Genomic DNA, 21,962 nt, shown 5'->3' on the forward strand with positions numbered 1-21,962 from the left:
ATTGGCCATAATTTTATCATTTTTTAAGTTAAGCACATCATGGCTTAGCATGCAATTTTTATTTAGTACTTTATTTTTTGTAATTAAAAGATTATATATGACTACATTATAGACATGCATATGTCTTTATGTTTGTGTGCATATATATTCATGTTCATAAATATAAAATATTTCTCTATGTTTCAACCTACGTGATACACCATACTTGATGCCACTTGACATTATAATAGCATGTAAACAGGATGATTTAAAAGTTTGATTTTTCTCCTCTTTTTTCACACAGTACTTACAACCATTCTTTTTTGTTTTGTTTTGTTGCTCATTTATTGCTAATCATGTTGTTCACCTAACACCTCTATAAGAAACAATCCCTTTGAACTGTTATACTGACCTGTATAGTGCCATTCAAAACCATTGGCCTACAGGTTCTTTTCCCAGGATGCTCCTGAAGCACACATAGAAGAACTTTTATATAATAAGAGTATTGAATGTCTCCAGGTCTTAATACTATTAGCATCCACCCTAGTAAATGACAAAGACAACCACCAATCACCAGGCAGGATCTCCATGTCAGTCAATAAGAATATGGGGATGGGGTTATGCTAAACTTTTTTATTTTTGATTCAGAAAGAGATTATGGATTTCACTATTGTTTCTTTTTTTAAATTAATTAATTTATTTTTATTCAGTTACAATTTTCTGCATTTTCTCCCCTGCCCTCCACCCCACCCCAGCCAGTCCCACCTCCCTCCCCCACCTCTACCCTCCCCCTTGATTTTGTCCTTGTGTCCTTTATAGTAGCTCCTATAGAACCCTCTCCCCACTATCCCCTCCCCACTCTCCTGTGGCTATTGTTACAATGTTCTTAATTTCAATGTCACTATTTGTTTCTTGAAACTCTGGTACACATTTTAACACTGAATTCATCATTTTTAAGTCATAAGATGATGTTAGGACCTAACATTTATTTTGCCACTTAGCAAAATGTTCCGTGTAGTGAAAGGGCAGAAGGAAGTACTGTGGCTTATGCTGTTTCTTTCAACAGGTAAATGAGATTAGAATAACATTTCTCATATTTTCCTCAGAGGTCAAAATTGATTGGACGTTTCTTGTCTCAGTTTTAATTGGGAGCTCGAGACATGCCTAAATTTTTCACACGAAGCAGGACAGTCCTTCTCTGATCAGGTGTGTCTCTTTGTGTTTATGTCTTTCTAAAAACTGTTACTCAAGAAATGAGGAATTCTTGAGGTTTGACTTCAAGAGAGTTTCTAAAAATATTTATGTAACAAGTTAATTCTCATTGTTTCTGGAGCGTTTGAATAGAATTGCCTTAAGTAATTCTTAAGTAATTTACCTTAAGTAATTCTATTCACTGCTTATTACTTCTGAAGTGTACTTTTCTCACTTTATTCAATGATAAATAATTAGGATAAACTTATTAAACAATCTGAAGTTATGATGTTGCTGTAAGATTAAGTCTTGTCTCTAAACAAAACTACAAGAATGAATCTTTACATTTGGGAATAAAAAATTGAATTTCAGTTTAAATTCTCACTTTTATGAATTTTGTGCTCTTATTACAAGGCATTTACTTTATGTAATACACAACTTTGTTACCACAATAAAACAAATTATATCTGTTGCTTTCAACCATCATGTTTAAATCTGAAACAGATTTTATTTTAAAACCTAAGCATATGCAGGTTTATTAAATAACTATTTTGCTGAGAGCTCTGCTACACACTGTATGATGTTGCTACACAAATAGAAGATTATTTTTGCTAATGATATGCTGAAACTAATGATCACTAAAGTAAATAAACAAGTATAAATAGAAAACTGTGTGTTACTCAATATCAGTGATGAAAACTTTTTTACATTAAGTATCTTGATGTAGGCAAATTTAAAAACTCATTATACATATCTAGTTTTTTAACTAAGATAAATTTAAGAAATTAATTTACCTGAATTTATATAAATTATTATTTTCATTCATTCCTTTTTAAATATATTCCTGGAGGAAATTTTTCTGTACTTTCATTTTCCAATCAAAGCATATCATTTCACCACAAATAAAGAAAAGAAAAAGATGAGTGATTTTATTTTATTCAGGAACCTCTTTATAAATTGAAGACTTCAGATTCATTTCTGTGGTAGATGAAAAATCATAATTTTATGATGGGCTTGTTCCGAGATCGGTGGGCTCATCACAGCATGGGTAAGTACTTTCCACATGAATGTCTAGTGTGGCCTATGTATAACTTCAATATACTCAGAATTTGATACGAGCATAAAAAAGTGATTTAATTTGATTGACTTCTGTTCACTTTATGTTCATATCATGTCATGTTAATGTTGTATTTAAATCAAGTCTTTAAAAACTTGAAAGCTTGCTCCTCCTTTACTTTCTTAACTACCTAACGTAAACTCTCCCAATCGAGACAGCCTGAAGTCGTGACAGAATCAGAATTGGGAGTTGGAAGAACTGAATTTTAATCAAACTTTTATCAATCTCTAGTTTTGAGATCTGAAGGAATCCACAGCATTTCTGTACCTAACTTTTTATTTTTATGTGAACTAGAGATATAAAACAGGTGACATTTATCTTAGTGGATTTCTATGATATTCATATAAAATCACATATACTTGAAAGTTTTAGTTTCTTAACTAAAAATTATAAATAACTTAGTGGCAGCATTATTTTAAATAAGGAATACTATATTAGCCACTTCTATAATTCAATTTCTTCATTCACAACCTAATATCTACCCTCTTCAAATATTTTATAATTAAATTACATATTGTATATACAATGTTTAATTTTAGGTATAACAGGTAATTGACATTAGCACTTCAATTATAAAAGGCTTTTACATATTTAATATTTTTACCATTTCACAGAGAAAGCAAAATGATTTTTACTTGTTTTGTTCAGAAGATTCTTTGTCTTTTTCTTAAAGCTATAGACTGTGCTATTTTTTTAAAAATTTTTATTGTTATTCAATTACAGTTGTATGCCTGTTCTCCCCATCCCTCCACCCCACCCCAGCTGAACCCACCCGGGTGGAGGTGGGGGAGGGAGGTGGGTTCAGCTAGACTGTGCTATTTTATTCTTTGAATGTCCTTAACTGTGAAGAAAATTAGACACTCCGGCCTCTACTAAGTGTTTACTATGTGACTGATGTTGTTATACTAAGTGCGTATTATTCTACTTCACTTTTAAGAATAGCCATACTGCAGAGTATTGATATCTTTTGTTCATTTTTCTGACTCTTTCTTTCTTTTTTTATTTTTGTGAAATTTCTGAAGTTATTAAGTTAGTAAGTGTGGCTCTGTAACTTAAACACATCTAATTCCCTAATTATCTTTTCATTATACAGTGTCTTTATTTTATTGTTAGTTTTAATTATGTGGTTAGAATTATCTCATGTTAACAGTTCATAAAATTTTGCTAAGATATTTTGCTATAGAATACATATAATTTTATTTACACTACAAAGTGTTAAAATTATAGTAATGAAATAATATAAAACAAAATTAACTTGATGATATACTTTTAAAGGAAAAGGGTAGAAATGGCAAGTTAAAGTGTAAAATGGAATGATTGCAGAAACAGAAAGGTCATATGACTCATATTGGCCTGATTTGTTTTTCTCCAGAGATGAGTGAATCACACAATTACGAATTTGAACTCGGAAATCGTGCTACTTCTACACCAGGGCAAAAGAAAAGACCTCCACTGATAACAAACCCACCTGGGGAAAACCGTAAGTACTGCGTTCCATTCGTCATCTTCAGGTGAAAGTCAGAAACTATGAGATCTTTAGGGATAAATATTCAGTCTAATTTTGCCGTCACAAGAGAAGCAGAAATGAGATTAAGTTTGATGTCAGTTGGAATGTGTGCAAAGTGAGACGAGATTGTTGAATTGATGAACTTTTCAGCTCTAAAAGAGGTACGATTATCATAGCAATGACCAGTGAGACGGCGGTTTCAAGGGCTCACTGAACAGCCAGCAGTCAGGAGGGGCGAGTAAGCAGAAGAGAAACACACAGCACCCGTCAGAGCTCCGTTTGCAAACCGCAGGGAGCGGTGACTTGACTGCTGTTCCCAGAGGCTACTGCGCAGTGAAGAAGACACACTGTCTACTTATCAACAAAAATATGATCGAAGGTGAAGCCCGAAAAAGATTCCACAAACAGGAAAACAACAGCTACTCTCACCTATAAATATTGATTGTATGTTAAAAATAAATGATTATCAAATAGCCTCACTTTCAAAAGTTTATTATAGAAATGCAAATGTATTCAATATAATAATCAAAGATTGTATATCATATGCATAATGTAGAAAAGGTTTTGGATAACAATCAATAAGAATTCTCAATTTAAAAGAACTTAATTTTCAAAGCCTCTGAGATATAAAAACTGACTTTAAAATATATGTTCCAAAGCTGTCATTATGCCTATTGATAAATGCTTGCACTACATTCATTGTAGTTAGAAAAAGGCAAGAAGCTTTATTCTCATTATTATTAATTAATTTGGCTGTTTTGCTGGTACTAGCCAATGTGCACAGCCAAGGAAAGAAAAAAAACAAATGATCGGAAACTAGAATAAAATGGTGAAATTAATATGACTAGCAAAAATATATGACTTAAAATATTTTATACCCTCAAAAGCCTCACCCCATAAACTGACAAACAATATGGAAATCTGAAGTGTGAACCTGATTGAAAATAAGATGTAAAAATCAACTGCTTACAATTGAATTTAAGGACAAAGTGACAGTAACCAGAGGGGAGGTGGGAGGGGATAATGGGGGGAACAGGGAGGAAAGGCTTTCAGGAACATGTATAAAGGACACATGGACAAAACCAAAAGAGGGCAGGATCAAGGGTGGGAAGTAGGGGTGACTGGGGAGGGTGGAGTGGTGGGGGGAAATGGAGACAATCGTACTTGAACAACACTCAAAAGTTAAAAAAAAATCAACTGTCTACAAAACCACAAAATGAGAAAAATGTAATAAAAGGAAAATGACATATTTATAAGACCAAAAACCAGAAATGGACTTTTTACTTAAAAATAATGGAAATTAATTTATTATTTTAAAGTTGTACCAATGAACGTAAGACATACATAATGGCAAACAAAACTAATGAAGGATAAAAGACAACATTTTAAAGATGTAAATTATTGCTATATTGATACATTTAATGGGATTCTGTTGAAAGACCAATGTATTATATTTTAAATATACTAGGTTCTGGAAAAGCTGATTTTAAAGTTTTTTAGGCACCATGAAGTGTAATGAAAGCTGAAATATTTTGGAATAGAAATGTAATAATATAATATTGTAATATTATATTGTAATATTAAACATAATAAATATTGTGGGCACTGTAAGTACTCAAGCATATTATAAAAGTAAGGATATTTTACATATTGTTTGAATAGAAAACAGATTAAAGAATAAATGCAAACACATGCAAGAATGCCCTATATGATAAAGGTAGTATTTTATATAAATGAGAACACTGATTTATTTGGCAAATAATATTAGAAAAATTCAGTGACCATTTGGAAAAAAAATTTATAAATTTGAGTGTCTTCTACCTCACTTATTTCACACACACAAACACATGCACACACACAAACACTATATAGACCAAAATAAAAAGGGAAACCATGTAAGTTATGATGGAACATGGGTAATTTATTTTATAAACTCAGAGTAGTGAAAGCAGTATTATTCATATCAAAGAAAGCACAATGGTTTGAACAAGTCAACCATTATCCATTTTAACACGCCCAAACTATCATAAATAAAGTTAAACAAAAGTAATATCTGAGATGAGTATTTGGAAAACATGTGGCAAGAAAACTAATATTCTCTACCTAAGAAGTGGGAATAAAACCAACTACTTCATAAAAATAAGAAAAGTCTGAAAGAAAGAAATAAAAATGTGATTTACCCACAGCAAAAGATGTTTAATCTTCTGTTTTTTATTTATTTATAACAAGAAAAATAAAGTTAAAATTTTAAAAATAATATTTGTCATCAGATTTGTATGCTTAAAATGTGAATAATATTTAATGAGGAGGAAAGTGTAAGGAAGAAGGCTTTTTTGTATTTGGTAGTACATAAATAGGTATAGCCTTTTTGGACTGAAATTTTCAATCATTACAAAAATTTAAAAAGCAAATGCTCTTTGACTCAGTATTTACCCTTTTGGGAATTTCTCCTAGAAAGATACTCAGAAATATGCACAGGTGTGTGTAAAATGTTATCTATATCATTATATTAATAGCAAAAACAAAAAAACAATTTAAATATGCATTGGGAAAAAAATGAAAAGTCTGGTGATAATGAGATTTTGTCCATATAGTGATGAAGCACAATTCAAGCAGCTATTTATGAAAACTTGACAACTTTACAAGACATGAAGAGAAAATTCACTAGTGTATTCCTTAGGTAAAAATATGATAGAATATTTTATAGTTTCTTAAACATGTTTTCAAGAGGGGATTAATTAAGAGGAACTGTTTATATTTATTATTTTATCTCCATGGACATTTAACAAAATGATAACTATGATTTATTCTATGGGTGAACTGGGGGACTTGTAGAATAGGAGGTAATATTACATTTTTAAAGTCTTATTTAAAATCATTGTTACAAAGGACTTATTTTACCTGTTCTGAGAAAAGTAACTGAGGAAAAAGCATTGTTATCACCCCCACATAAAAATTGCTCTAACGGTTACATTAAACATAAGGATACAAGAACCCTTTAATCTTTCTCTCATTTCCTTCACTCATTTTTCATTGACAGCATCTCCATGTGTTCTTGCCCGGTCCGTTGCCCTAGCTATGGGAGTCCGTTTCGTTGTGATGGTGACGATATGCAGCGCCTTAGTCATAAACTGTAAGTGGTAACAGAGTGGGTCGCATTGTTGATCTAACACCTGTAATGTATTATTTTGATTACTTTGCTTCAGATGCACAGAAGCAGAAACTAGCAATATCAAGGAAAATATAATGTTTTCTTATATTTTAGCTATTAGTGTAGAAACTTGTCAACTATTTTTATTTCTGCTTGGACTAAGTTACAGCTACACAAAACCTTCTAATGACTATGATTATTTTAATAGCATTATTCAATCAAGCAACTCCAGTTTTTTTGAACGGTAAGAGTTTTCTAACATCATCATTATTATTATTATTATTATTATTATTATCATCATCATTATTTCATGTTTTAAATGTTGAAACTATTACAGATATTCTGTATTTCCCCCCCTCCTTGACTCTCCTCCCCCAAGCATCACTGTGTCCATGGGCTATACATATATGCATGTATGTACTTTTTGGTTAATCTCTTCCAGTCTCCTCCACTCCCCTCTTCACGAAGCACAAATTGCATGTATCTGTGTGTATGGAGTTAAGCATGTATCAGTGTTGTTACCAAAAAAGTGTATAAGACAGATCATGTATCATAGAAATGTACAGTTGAAATTTATATAATCTTCTTAACCAATGTCACCCCAATAAATTTAATTAAAAATAAAGCATATAGGAAAATAATTCTTGTCCGCAATTCACTATAGGTTTGTAAATTTTATTTTATTTTTTACAGTGAGGGAGACTTGTAAAAAGTAAAGAACACAGTTTTGGCATATCTGTCTATCTATAAATACATAGAGTTAGGTCATTAGCTATAACCATAATGGCTTAATATTTGGCATTTTAGAGTTAGAACAAGAAAGGTATTTATCACTGGCTGATATGATTCAGTGGATTGAGTGCCAGCTTGCAAACCCAAGGGTCACCATTTTGATTCCCCACGAGGGCACACTGCCTGGGTTGCAGGCCAGTAGGGGGCATGCAAGAGGCAACCACATGTTGATGTTTCTCTCCCTCTATTTCTCTTTCTTTCCCCCCTCTCTAAAAATAAATAAATAAAAGCTTTAAAAAAAGATATTTAGCCTTTCTAGAAAAAATCTACTATAATATTCAGACATGTGGAGAATTAATAATATATTCTTCCTTTCTAGAAAATTACTGTGGCCCATGTCCTAGAAATTGGATATGTTACAGAAACAACTGCTACCAATTTTTTAGTGAGAGAAAAACCTGGCTTCAGAGCCAAGCTTCTTGTATGTCTCAAAATTCCAGTCTCCTGAAGATATACAGCAAAGAAGACCAGGTTAAGTATTGTTTTAATTCATCTTCCTATGTTTAGCCCTAACATATTTGGAAATTCTCTGGAACATGAACCTGAAATATCACATAGAGACACCAGGCTAACATATACCAACCATAAATCCTTCTGCATTAAGAATAACAAAGCAGTAAAAATAAGAAAAGACAAAATTTTCAGGTGTTATATGTGTGATGTTTAAGTTGGTATTATGCCAGAGGACAGAATGCATTTTCCCCAAGAGCTGGGAAAACGAGTAAATGATTATGGTTTTGTCTTCAGTAAAATTATGAGAACTGACTTTATTCGTGATTTCAAACAGGATTTCCTTAAACTGGTGAAGTCCTATCATTGGATGGGACTCGTACAAAATGCAGCCAATGGATCCTGGCAGTGGGAAGATGGCTCCCTTCTCTCTCCCAGTCAGTAAGTCTCGACCAACAGGTGTCTCCTTGTGGATCTGTCTCTAAGCCATTCCTACCACCACGTAACTATCACGTTTTCCTTCACACGCTGCCAGGACATTCCCACGTGCTACTAGAGTCAGCCAAACACCCTGAGGGACTAGATTCAGTACCGTGTGGAGCAGAGCAGCTCATACTCACACTGTTGAGTTCCACTAATCGATTGCTCTGTGCTAAGGACTGTGCAGGACGGGTCTTATACCATGTTCGTGGTACCGGTGCGGAGTCTAAAGCAGAAAGGTTACGTGTCACATACGTTCTTTTATGACGTTATTACCAGAGCTGCTGAGATATAATTGGCATCCAATGAAGTACCCATTTTTAAAGTGTACAATTGTGATAAATTTTGACAAATGTATACATCAAAAAACATTAATAACATCAGGACAATTAACATATTTATCTGTTGCAAAACATTCTCTTTGTACCTTTATAATCTGTCCTCCATGTCCTTCCTACCTAATTCTTTCTATCGCCAGTCAATAGGGTGCTTTCTGTCTCTATAGATTAGTTTGTAATTACAGAATAATGTAAAGGAGTTCTGCAGTATGTACTGTTTTTATGTCTGGCTTTTTTATTCAGGATATTTTGAGATTAGCCACCTCATAGCATGTATAAAGACCTTATTTTTTTTTTCGCCTGAGAGCTTTTCCATTTATAGGTGTTGCTCAGTATGTTTATTCTTTCATATATTGATGGATATTTGGGGAGTTCCCAGTTTCGGATTATTAAAAATAAAGCTACTTCAGAGGTCTCTGGTCAAGATAGTAGCATAAGTAAATGTAGTACTCTTATCCTCCAACGACCAAATCCAAATTACAACTAAACTGTAGGACAACCATTAGTCAGATCCTACCCCCCTTTGGTTTTGTCCCTGTGTCCTTTATACATGTTCCTGAAAAACCTTCCCCCTTCCCACCTCCCATTATCCTCTCCCACTTCCCCTCTGGTTACTGTCAGTTTGTTTAATTTTACTGTTTCTGGTTATATTTGGCTTGTTTATTTGTTTTGTTGATTAATTTCCCACTATAGGTGAGATCATATGGTATTTGTCTTTCAATGCCCGGCTTATTTCACTTAGCATAATGCTCTCCAGTTCCATCCATGCTGTCATGAAGGGTAGGAGCTCCTTCTTTCTTTCTGCTGCAGAGTATTCCATTGTGTAAATGTACCATAGTTTTTTATCCATTCATTTACTGATGGACACTTTGATTGCTTCCAGTACTTGGCTATTGTAAATTGTGCTGCTATGAACATTGGGGTGCATAGGTTCTTTTGGATTGGTGCTTCAGGGTTCTTACAGTATAATACCAGCAGTGGAATTGCTGGGTCAAAAAGAAGTTCTATTTTTAGTTTTCTAAGGGAATTTTCTCTAGTTTCTTATGGTAAAAAGTAATACCCTAATAAGAAACCTTTCTCTTTTTTCTGATTGAAGCACTCATGCTATTAATATGTTAGATGCTTTGGCAACATCCCCACATATTATGAGCTATATATTTTAATTCAGTTCAAAATCATTTCTTTTTTTAAGATTTCATTTATTTATTTTTAGAGAGAGTAGAAGGGAGGGAGAAAGAGAAGAAGAGAAACATCAATATGTGGTTGCTTCTGCCATGCCCCCTATTGGGGACCTGGCCCGAAACCCAAGCATGTGTCCAACTGGGAATCGAACCAGTAACCCTTTGGTTCTCAGGCCAGCACTCAGTCCACTGAGCCACACCAGCCAGGGCTCAAAGTAGTTTCTAAATTCCCTTTTGCACTGTTCTTTGATCCATGAAATTTTCAGAAGTGTTAGTTGCCAGCATTTGGAAATTTCACAGAGATCACTGTGTTATTAATGTATAATTCCATCTTGATCAAAAACATAGATTGTAACTAAAATTTAATTACATTTAATGAGTATGGCTCCATAGATCAGCCTAGAGTCTGTCTTCTGAGATACTATATATGTCCCTGTATACATTAGAATTGATTCAGATGACCCCATTTCTGTATGGCTCAAGATTTAGTTTTTGAAAAAAAAAGTTTATTCTCTAGGAATACAAATAACATTTTGTACCACGTTATCTCATTTTCCCTCTCTGGATGTGCAAAAGTTCATTTTTGAAATCAAATCAATAGCATGCTAAATTTCTATTCATGCTTGTAATAAATAATCGCTGAATGCTACTTAATTTTCAGAAAGTGTGCATAGACAACTACAGGAGTGGATAGAACACAACTCCTTCAGGAGCTTCACACTCCATCTGGAAATACAGTTAAGAACAAATAAGTAAAATTCCATGTGGTCAGTACTCTCAGGAAAACGATGAAAGTAGTATAGGAAAACAAACCTAGAAATTGAAGAAATGCATAAAAGCAATGATGTCAGAAAGAATGCAGTTGTAATGTGCATAGATAGACCAACTAGAGCTGTTTCTAAAAATCTCTTGATTTTTTCTCTTCTACTAGCTAGTTGTTTCTTTACAGACAGAATAGTTCTCAAACACACACACATGTATACATATAGGCCCAGATGATCATGGTCATTTTTGGTGTCAACTTAATATTGAAGGAGCATCATTAATCTTTCCTCAGCCTTAACTTTCCTGCCTGTTCCTGGCAGAAAACAAATCACTATTTATTACATTAATCATATAAATACAAAATACTCCAGATAATAGAGTAAATAGATATACACATATAATGAACTCTACATGAGTTGTCTAAACACACACACATATATGTGTGTATATATACTGGAGGATTTTTAAATTTAAAACATGTTCTTACCAAGTAAAACTGCATGTAATTGAAGAATATTGTATATTTTTCACAAAACAGAACAGAATTCTGAATTTATTTTAACCTAATTATTAGTTTTAAAAACTTTCTAAATTTTTCATTTCACTTGAGTATACATGTAAAAATATTCTCTTTATATGTATACATATAAAGAGACTTTATATGACTTTCTAAATTGACATTTCCAATGTGTAAGAAATATGAATTATTTCTTATGATTTATAATAGAATACATTATAATTTATATTAGGATACACATGATTTATAATAGAATGCATTTTTACTTTTATTATTGAAGTTAGCCATATTTTGCTAATCTATAAATTAAGAAAGTCCAGGCATATTCCTATGTCTTCTGAGATAATATTATTTCATTACCTATATTTCAATCAATATTATTCATTTTTTATCTTTCTGCATTAATGAAGACATAAATGTAATTTGTCCTTCTCTCTATTCTAGACTAACATTGATTGAAATGGAGAATGGAACCTGTGTGGTTTACGGCTCCAATTTTAAAGGTTACACAGAAAACTGTTTGACTCCAAACACATACATCTGCATGCAGAGGACTGTGTGAAGAGTTTATTGTTTATAAAATATAAAGGATTCAAAAGCAAAAACGTCATTCTCTGATTGTTCACCTGAAGAAAACAGCCAGAAGAAAATTCCACCAATATTGATTTATTTTTCATCTGACATGCCACGAACCATAATCAGCAGCAAACAAAGGCTAACAATTAAAGACTTTATCTTCTATAACATGTTTTGTACAATTTTTAAGTTATTGAATGATGAACAAATTTATTCTGAAGTTTAATAAATTGTTGATAATACCTACCGTTGAACTAAGTTTTGAACTATAATGTTATTATTCACAAATGTTAAACTAATAAGGCTTTTAAAACTTTTCAAAACAATGCATTTGAAAATTAAATATGCTTAAAGGTGGGTAAAATATATGAGGATTCATTACATTTGCTATTTTTGAAGTTGTTCTAAAGTTGAAAAATCACCAAAAACACCCTCAACTTTCAAAATGCCACTACTAATTTTCTATAGCACATGAGAAATTTGGCAGAAATTGAGTCATTCCTTATAATAAGAACCTGGCACTGATGGCTACAAAAAAAGGAAATAAGAATTGGGTGTAGGGAGGCCTTACAAGACTTCTGGGGGGGAAATGGCACCTGGGTTAAAACCTGTAGAATGAGTAGAAATTTGGGCAAATCATTGAGGTAACAGCATCCTTGGCGATTGGAATAACACCTGCGTACACGCAGCAGTTGGAGGAGTCTTCCACAACCACTTCAGAGTCAGGAAATTGCTTAAATTCTCTTGGTCTTTACAACCATTTCCAAGCCATTGCTTTCCAGACTTGTGAAGAAGCTCATTCTCTCCAGGTCACACATATTCTCTGCCCCCTGTGGGTCGTGTGTTATTATAATGAAACAGAGAAGAGACTCCAGAAAAATACTAACAACTTGTGTTCCATGTAAAGCCACATATAGTGACTCAACTTTATTTAAAGCTTTGAAGTAATTGGTGGACTTAAAACGTGAATCATTAGACGTTTTCTTGGTTACCGCTCCAGTTTCATTAGTTGGAATCAGTGTGTTCAGATTATCTCTTTCTTCTTGATTCAGTTTTGGGAGATTGTATGTTTACAGGAATTTATCCATTGTCTACATCTATGAGTTTTGTTTTCTTGTTTTTATGTGTTGTTTTCAGTTTTATACCCCACATATGAATTATTCCATCTCCATATACTGTCTTCTTACGTATACAATAGCCACATTCTTGGCAGTCGCCGTCAAGTAACTGCCCATCTCGTACACATTTGTGATGATTAGAGGCAGTGTCAGCTTTTTTTAATGGGAGCCTAGAAGAGAAAAGAATTTCCATTTGAAATTAAATTATTTCACATATCAATTTATTATAAAAAGTTACTATGCACTTATTAAATTATAAAGAAACATACATTTCTTTGGCAGATTTATTAGTACATAAATGAAAATACTGTTCTATCAACTGTTAAAGAAGCAAAATAGAAGAACTCCATAACACTGTTCCACTAGTCAACCATAAAGCTAACAGAAAATGCCTGACTCAAAGTTTTCAGAAATCTGGAATTTAATGAAAAAAACTTACCATAGGGACTTGTTTAATGAAGAAAAAAGCTTCTAAGTTTTGGTAGGAAAGCATTTGTTTTATTCAAAACTAAATGAAAGAAACATGCTAAAAGTGAATTTAGTCTTGATTATTATCTACGTGTGCTTGACAAAATGGAACTTTTTAAATTTATCTTAAGATAACTAGGTTGACCTGAATACCCTCTACATAATAGCATTTTACAACAAAAATCAGTGCTATATTTATTATCAGAGAATTTTTAAAAATTTGTGTCCCTACTCCTTTCAACACTTAAAAATTATTAAGAGACCCAAAGAAATGTTGTTATTTGGGTATATTTATCAAAATATGTTATATTAAAAATCAATTCTGATATGTTTAAGAAGATTCATTGGTTTATATGTAACAATAAGAAAAATACAAATATATTTTATGTTAATATAAGAATAATGTTTTCTAAATCAAAAGTAGGGCCAACATTGACATTGCTTGACAATTTAGCAAATCTTTAATTGTCCAGCATGATAGAAAAAACTTTTAAATCTGCTTCAGTGTTTAATCTGTTTTGATATGTGTCATAAAGCTTTAGGGATACTTTACCATTCACTCATAAGAAAAAGAGACTGAAAAGAGAAAATCACATTTCTATGTTACTTTAAAAATAGTTTTAAAAGTAACTTTACTTTTGATTTCACATCATATCGAAAGTGTCTTTGTACATCATGTGGTAAATGTTTGTGGTTCAGAGAAATAATAATTGAGTTTATACTTAGAAAAATATCTGGTTTATACTACAGTATAAATTGTTAACCTCTACACAAAACATTATGGTTACTCATGTCTAAGGGTCAGACACATGATGAGTCCTGAGTTGGAGTAATCAGGATCAGATTTAACAGAGGACCTAACATCACAGAATTTAATATCTACTCATGTGCACACTGGAGAATTAATTACTATTGCTATTCTGGGGCTGGTGTTTTAAAATAACAAGAAGGTACTTACCTGTGTAAGGTAGAAGCTGAGCCATCTAGCCAAGCCCATTTCAGTTGGCTGCCATTGTAATATAAACTGATCCAGAGCTTTTCAAGATGCTCAGAACATAGCATCTTTGAGAATGTTTTTACAAAATCCTGGGTAGAATGAGAACAGAAAAAATAAAAAATAAATCTGATGCTTTTGGTTAGTTGTCTATGTACATAGAGGTTAAAACTTTTATTTACTTACTCAACATTTTATTTTTATCAGGAGTTATAGCACTATAATAAAAATGTTCTTGTTGTTTTTGACAGCTCATTAATAATCAATAATTTCCTTGTTTATCAAACAACCAATATGGAGTCCTTAAAATACTCTGGGCATTGTACTGCATATTGAGTTTTGAAAGGCAATAAATAGACTTATTACCTAAGAATTTAAGAAAGATGCAAGTCAATTTAGTAAGCAATTGCTGCAGAAAGGGAAGTACAGGATAAAATGACAGTATTTGTCAGGAACTCCTATAGGACCAGGTGATCAAGATAAACTTTTTCATATTACTGCGATTTTAGGAAAAAACAGCCAAGTAAATAGGCACTTATTAGGGTAAGGATACAAAATGTTGGGAAGAAGGCAGTGAGATTGTGAGGAGAAGACTGCATTACACTGTAAGAAGTACATAAGGGGAGTATGTTACAATAAGCGGGTGAAGAAGTGGAAGTAATAAAACGCGAGTGGTAACTAAGGAGGCTGCAGAGATGGGCAAGAGGGCAGACATGAATACAACTCGCACAAGTTATGTCTTAGGGGCTCTCTACTGGGTCCTGAGGAAGAGTTTCAAGGGAGGGAATAGCAAAATATAATTTGTGTTCTATAAATTTCCCTGTGCTGAAACAGTGATTGATCTCAGGAGAGAGAAAGCCTAGAGCCCCAGAAGTAACTCCCAGAGAAACTCCCTAAAATTTAAAAATACTTGTTTTTACCATCTCTGTGTCAGCATTTAATTTAACAACATTTGACCCCCAGCTGGAACAATGAAGTTTACAGTCTGTCCAAGGGCTCTTCTGTGTAGAAACAAAACAGCCTTTTCCCCACGGTGGCCCCAGGTGTCTTCACAAGGCTGACATTTCCAACCTAAATGAAAAATTAGAGTGGGTCTAAGTGTCTCCTATCACTGCAATTATATAGAGAAATGAGTTTTCAGGTTGTGAAAAAGAAATGAAAAGCAATACAGAAATTAGATGACAAATAGGTTCACCCATTTTAAATTGCGGCCCCGTAACTAGTGCCGGCAAGGCTAAGACAGAACTTGTGACACTGAGTTTAACAGGACAATCTCGACACATCAGCATTATCAACAGCTTCCAAGTGTAAAGGGTTTTTGGGAAAAAAATGTCTCTGGGTATCGAACACTGCATATGGGTGTAATATAATTAATTAATTATCGTATATGCCTACAAATAAAGAGGCACAGCATTTTTCTAACTCTTAGAAAGTGGAACTTTGTTCCTAAATTCCCTTGAACATTTAAGATCAACCCCTTCTGGTCTGTTTCCTGCCTGGAAGTGAGATTTCCTGAATGTTGCCCTGTTACTGAAGACCGAATCACAAATATGGGTTTGGTTTGTCACCTTTACACTAAGACAAAGTTGCTATTGCACAAAACACTTCGCTTGTTATGTGACACAGATAGGAAAATTACATTACCAATGACATCTGATTGGCACAATGTACTTGGAGAGGCATACATGGACAAAACTAACAATAATACAAGTCTTACAAAAAAAACCCTAACAAAATATAGGTTAGAGCCTAGATTATAGAGAAATTGGTTCTGATTAGGAAAAACCTGAGGGAGATTTCTCTGAAGGAGTCCTCATGTAAGTCTAAGTAACAGATAAAGGTTAACGGGTAACAAAAGAAACAAGAGCTATTATTTCGGGTGAATGAGTCAGTAGGAAAGAGCCTCGGGGCAAAGTCAAAAAAGTTCAAGATAAACACTGCTTAGTAATCTGATGTGTCTTTTAAAATCATCTCTAGTAGAGAGACAATACGCACTATATAACTAAATGGTGCAGAGGAAATTACGTTAGAAAATAAAAATAAAAGATCTTGAAGAGATTCCTTTCTTTCTACAAGCAATTAACAAGGTGACTTTTTTTCTAGGATAAAGACTTACACTTTTTGGCTACGATTCCAGCAGACACAAGGAGCATCAAGCAAATGATCCACAAAACCACTGACATTAACTTCCATGAGGATGGCAGCGCAGAAGAGCCTATTGGAGAGAGATCAGCAGTAAATTGGTTCAACATCAGTTTCGATATACTTATTCACCATTTTTTAATTTTTTCAACTATAGTTCACATTCAATATTATTTTGTATTAGTTTCAGGTGTACAGCAGAGTGGTTAGACAATCACAGCCTTTACAAAATGTCCTGTTTTTCATAATCAAACTGCAGTACATACCTATAGACCTTACCTGGCTGAGTTATTCTGCACATCTGCCAATTCATTATGTTGTTCTGGAGGTAATGGTCCGGATATTAATTTTAATATTAAATGTAAGATTGAAGTATCTATACTCATTTTTAATTAAAATATTTAAAAGTTCTATACAATAATATTATACAATTTGAAAATTTAAGAAATGATTCACAATAAATTAAAATCCAGTAACTAATTGTTTCACTCAGAAGCACATCACCATCATTCTGCTTTGTCGCCTTAATTAACTGTGTCATTACATTTTTAATAAATGTGTTTAAGTGGACTGCATGGTGTGCCCTCTCATGTATGTGTCACAGTCTTTTCGCTATTCTTCTCCCTTAAACATCGGGTAATTTCCATTTTTCTATGAAAACAAATATTGCAATATAGTGTGTCGTCAAACTGTTACTGTCAAGTTCGACGTTTTATAGGCAAACATTCTTGACAGTAGTTTCTTTTCAATTTATATATTTACATTTTCTTCATCTACCTGAATTTGAACACTTTAATGAACATACTATTTAAGTTTCTTCTGTGAATAATTGGATGACATATTTTTACCCACTGGGGGTTTTACAGTTGTTGATACTTATTTTAAGGAGCCTATCATATATGCAATATATTAACTCTTCAACTGTTCTTCTTGTATTTATTCCACTTCTTGTTTTTCTTTTTAAAATTTTGTTAAAGAAATTTTAAGTATTATTTAGACCTGTCCATGACTTTATTCTTATGAAAACATTATGGAAAAATCAATACCTTAGTTTAAATTCAAACTATCCTATTTTAAAATTTTATTTTTTATTTAAAAAATATAAATGCTTTTGTGGAAAATTAGGAAAATAGGAAAAATTATAAAAATATCAATAGTAACATCACAACCTAGAAGCCACCATTTCTAAAATTTTGGAATTTACTTAAAACACTCAAATCTCCAGTATTTTCTTATTTATCTTATTGGATTACATGTATAAAGTTCTTCCAATATCCACTATGTTACCTAGTCCTCCCACTTAATCTAACCCCTTCGATTTATTTTAAAAGCCATTTTACATCTTTCTAATCTAAAAAGGATTCACACAAGAAAATGAACAAACAAACTGCCCCCCTTTTCCTTATGCAGGGGCATTCTTTTCTAGCTATCCAACTATCTCTTTCCGCCACTTCTCCTTTGAAATTTTGAATGAACAATGTAAATTCACTAATTCCTATTCCTACATATTTTTGTTTCCTTCCTCACCTCCATTTTGGACTGTGCCTCTGTGAATAGTACAGCTGCTCTCAAGAATGTCACTGAGGGTCACGTTAGCGGCATGTCTAGGTATCTTGCTGGCTTACAGATACAATTTTACATCACTGATCTTTCCCTACTTGAAATCTCTCCTTTTGTATGCCTCAAAGTCTCAGCATGAAACTGATTGAAAATCATGACAGGTGATAGGATTTTATATTCTTTATACATGCTTTCCTCTACCTATTCAACCTGGAAAAATATTTGATTATTTTTAAGTACCTCATTTATTAATGTGGAAGTTAACCCTCACCTTCCACCCAAACCCATCCCACATTTTTTCCTTAACAGGTAGAATAATTACCTTGTATTTTAAGATAATACATTTATTTGTTGGTTTATACACCATTTGTCATTTAAATTTTTAATGGAATTAAATGCATTTATCTTACCTATAAGCTGAGCTTGTAAGGGTGAATGAGTTAACTAGATAGGGGAAGCAAATAGGAAAAGCTTAGTAAGCAAAGAAAATAGTATTTGCATATTTCTTAAGCCAGGAATGAACCTTCTGTATTGGTAGAATTATTTTTTGTGTTTATTCCTAAATACTTTAATCTTATTTATCATTACATAAATAAGGTTTTTCATCCCTTTTTCTTCTAATTGCTTTCATTTGTGTAAATAAATGCCATATATTTTCACATATTACTTTCACAAACTGCTGATTTCCTGAATTTCTTATTGAGTTGGGTTTGTCATTGATTCTCTCATATTATTTAGATATGTTATCACATCATGTGGAAATACTGAGTTTTTCTTTTAATTCCACTTTTATCTTTTTATTTATTGTTTTTTTATTTTCTAACCTAGTTACATTGGCTAACACAACCAGACAGGGTCAACAAGGAGTGTAGATAATCGTCATCAATACCATTTTTCTGACTCTAATGGAATACCTCAAAGGTTTTCCTACATAGTAGAACGCTGGTTTCAGAATACACACACATAACTATATGAGAGGTCGGTCCAGAAAGTATCCGGCATGTAATATGAAAAATAGAGACATTTATTGAAGAAGATATAAGAAACAGTGTACATAGGACAATGATGCCTCAATCCCCTTCAAAATAGGCACCTTGGGACCTCACACAGTTCTCCTAATCGCCATCAGCTGCCCCATCATATTATCCTGAATCTCATCAATGGTCTGAAATCTCCTCCCTTTCAAAGGTGATTTTAGTTTTAAGAAAAGCCAGATCATGGGACACAAAATCTGGGCTATCGGGGGCTGAATCACCTGGGTGATTTGATGTTTGGCCAAAAACCTCTGCATGAGACGTGATGTAGGAGCAGGCGTGTTGTTGTGACAAAGCTGCCAATCACCAGTTGCCCATAGCTGCAGGCTTCTGAATCATCTAAATAGTTTGTATAGAAGAATGTTCAAACTTAAGGCAAAATTTGATGCAAGTTTATTGCTCTACTTGCCTGGTCATTTTGAATGCGACGACCACACAGAACACATGCTCACTCCCTGGCGTCTACCACCCCCACTGACTAGTATAGTGAAGTCATCATTGTTCACACGTGTGCATCCAGTCCTTTCTCCTCCACTGCCTGATTACATGAATGTCGCACAACCCATCCTCATTATACTAACGATGGCTGGTCATTTTACAGACTGACCTCGTATATGTACTTTATTCAGTTAAAAGAGTGTCCACAGCAATAAAAATAAATAAATACACAATAAAGAGTATCCATATATTTTCTCATGTTTTTAGTTTTATATGAATATGTACATATACATTATATGTGAATGTTTAAATATATACATGTCTATACATACATTGAGTAATGTTTGTAGATGCTTCACATGCATTTAAAAAGGTATATTGTCTATGATCAATGTGCTAGTCAACACATATCCAAAACATCAAGCATGCTGACTGTATTATTTAGGTTATCTACAACATAACGTATTTTTATCCTATTCTCTGTCTTGTATCGAGAGATGCCTGCTAAAATCACCAAATTAGTTTTGTCCAAGTACAAATCAGTTTTGTATTTGGAATATAAAACTGGAAGTTTAGCTAGTACACTGATTAAAGTACCCCTTTTTAAGATCCTTACTCTAAAATCTATTTGCTTCTCTTAATCAGAAAAATCTTGTATGGAAGACTCATAAGTACTCTGTGAATAAGCATTCCAAAATATTAGCTTGTGGTGACTGGGTTTGCCATGGATACTTTTCCTTATTGTAGCCCTTCTGTGTTATTTATGTAGTGTTTTAACAAACAACTCTAGAGACCATAATGGCTGGAAAAAAATGCAAATCTAGCAGTTTTAATTCTGCACCAAGTTAAAAACATACAAAGGGTATCACACTGTATTTTACAACATAGGTTTTATAGTAGCCAGAAGCATCCCAAAGAATATGGTTCTGAAATCCTTGGCAGATCCTTAGAAAACATTTGGAAGTGATAGTTAGTGCTATGTAGAGATGTTTTATAATATTGTTTAAAATGGCAATTGCTCCATCAGTAATGAGAGGGAAACCAGCCACAATTACTTCTATTTACACATGGTAATATTTTTGCCCAGTTAAAATGTGTTTGATTGCAATCCAAATTCAATTTAGATATAAACTAGAAATAGAGTGACTAAATATCTTTATTTTATATCACTTAAGGATGGAAATATATACATACACATTTACATAAATTACAAAATGTGTATTTATACTTCTATGAAAAATAAGTTAGCAGAATGATGTCAACAAGATGATAGATTACGAAGCTCTTGACCTTTCTTTCAAGAAAAAAACACACCTATTCAATAGTAGTTCATGGTCAAATTTGCTTTGTGAGAAATTCAGAAGCTAGTTGAGAGGCTCCTGCACTCTGTCTGAGTGTAAAACTTCCACTTCGAAGCCAGGAGGGAAAATTGAGACACACATTAGCCGTAGTCTCTACCCCTGCATAGAACCATAGAGTCAGGAAGAAACTCCCAGATCCCAGTGTTCTACTGGGAGGAAAGACATAGACCAAGAGTCCAATGGCCAAACTTTCAAAGGGCAACCCGAAAGGTGGCCTTCTGTCATCTACCCAGAAGGTCTTTAGACTAAAGGAATTGATAACACTATGTGTTGGCAAGGATATGGAGCGCGCTCACCTAACTGGTAAGATCATAAATAAATTTTATAAATATAATTTTATAATATTTTCAAGCATTATCTAGTAGAACTACTTATATGCCAGCATATATCTTAGACATTTACCTCCTGGACATGTATTCATGAGAATTGAGGGCATATTTCCAACAGTGAGATACAGAAATATGTCCATAGTAATTTTATTTGTAATAGTCAAAAAGTAGAAAAGAAAACAAATGTGGAACAACATTAGAATTGAAAGCCAAATTGTGACCTACCTTTTATGAATTCTACATAACAGTAAAAAGAATGGGCTACTTTTATACACACACAAAAACACAAGTGAATAAATCCCACAGCCATAATGCCCAGGGAAGGAAGCCACGAATATACATATTCACTAAGCTCCTACTGATGCTGAATTGAAGAACAGGCTAAACAAGTGCCTTTAGAAATTAGAATAGTGGTGTCTTGGAGAAGAGTCGGTATCAGTTAGCAAGTAGCAGGAGAGTCTTTGTTGGTGCTAG

General features: G+C 33.2%; 2 protein-coding genes across 5 annotated transcripts; one reads left to right on the forward strand and one right to left on the reverse strand.

Moving 5' to 3' along the window:
* Window positions 1-1,092: 1,092 nt before the first annotated feature.
* KLRK1 (killer cell lectin like receptor K1) lies at window positions 1,093-12,323 on the forward strand. Of its 4 annotated transcripts, XM_045187248.2 has the most exons (8): window positions 1,093-1,185; window positions 2,113-2,218; window positions 3,660-3,767; window positions 6,835-6,927; window positions 7,154-7,189; window positions 8,057-8,208; window positions 8,525-8,628; window positions 11,913-12,316. In XM_045187248.2, the coding sequence occupies exons 2-8, from the start codon at window positions 2,158-2,160 to the stop codon at window positions 12,028-12,030; spliced, it is 672 nt and encodes a 223-aa protein (XP_045043183.2). In that variant the 5' UTR covers window positions 1,093-1,185; window positions 2,113-2,157; the 3' UTR covers window positions 12,031-12,316. The 4 variants fall into 4 exon arrangements, with proteins under 4 accessions (XP_045043183.2, XP_024435455.2, XP_045043185.2 ...); XM_024579687.3 differs by lacking the exon at window positions 2,113-2,218 and having other exon boundaries at window positions 1,114-1,185; window positions 11,913-12,317; XM_045187250.3 differs by lacking the exons at window positions 1,093-1,185; window positions 2,113-2,218 and adding an exon at window positions 3,026-3,196 and having other exon boundaries at window positions 11,913-12,323.
* Window positions 12,051-17,039, reverse strand: LOC123478604 (uncharacterized). The gene is made up of 5 exons (XM_071221116.1): window positions 16,741-17,039; window positions 16,411-16,447; window positions 15,523-15,671; window positions 14,589-14,805; window positions 12,051-13,332 (listed from the first exon to the last, which is right to left on the reverse strand). Exons 1-5 carry the CDS (start codon window positions 16,874-16,876, stop codon window positions 13,125-13,127), a joined length of 747 nt encoding a protein of 248 aa, XP_071077217.1. The 5' UTR covers window positions 16,877-17,039; the 3' UTR covers window positions 12,051-13,124.
* Between the last annotated feature and the right edge of the window lie 4,923 nt (window positions 17,040-21,962).

Source organism: Desmodus rotundus, chromosome 3, assembly GCF_022682495.2.
Source record: "Desmodus rotundus isolate HL8 chromosome 3, HLdesRot8A.1, whole genome shotgun sequence".
NCBI classification, from domain to species: domain Eukaryota; kingdom Metazoa; phylum Chordata; class Mammalia; order Chiroptera; family Phyllostomidae; genus Desmodus; species Desmodus rotundus.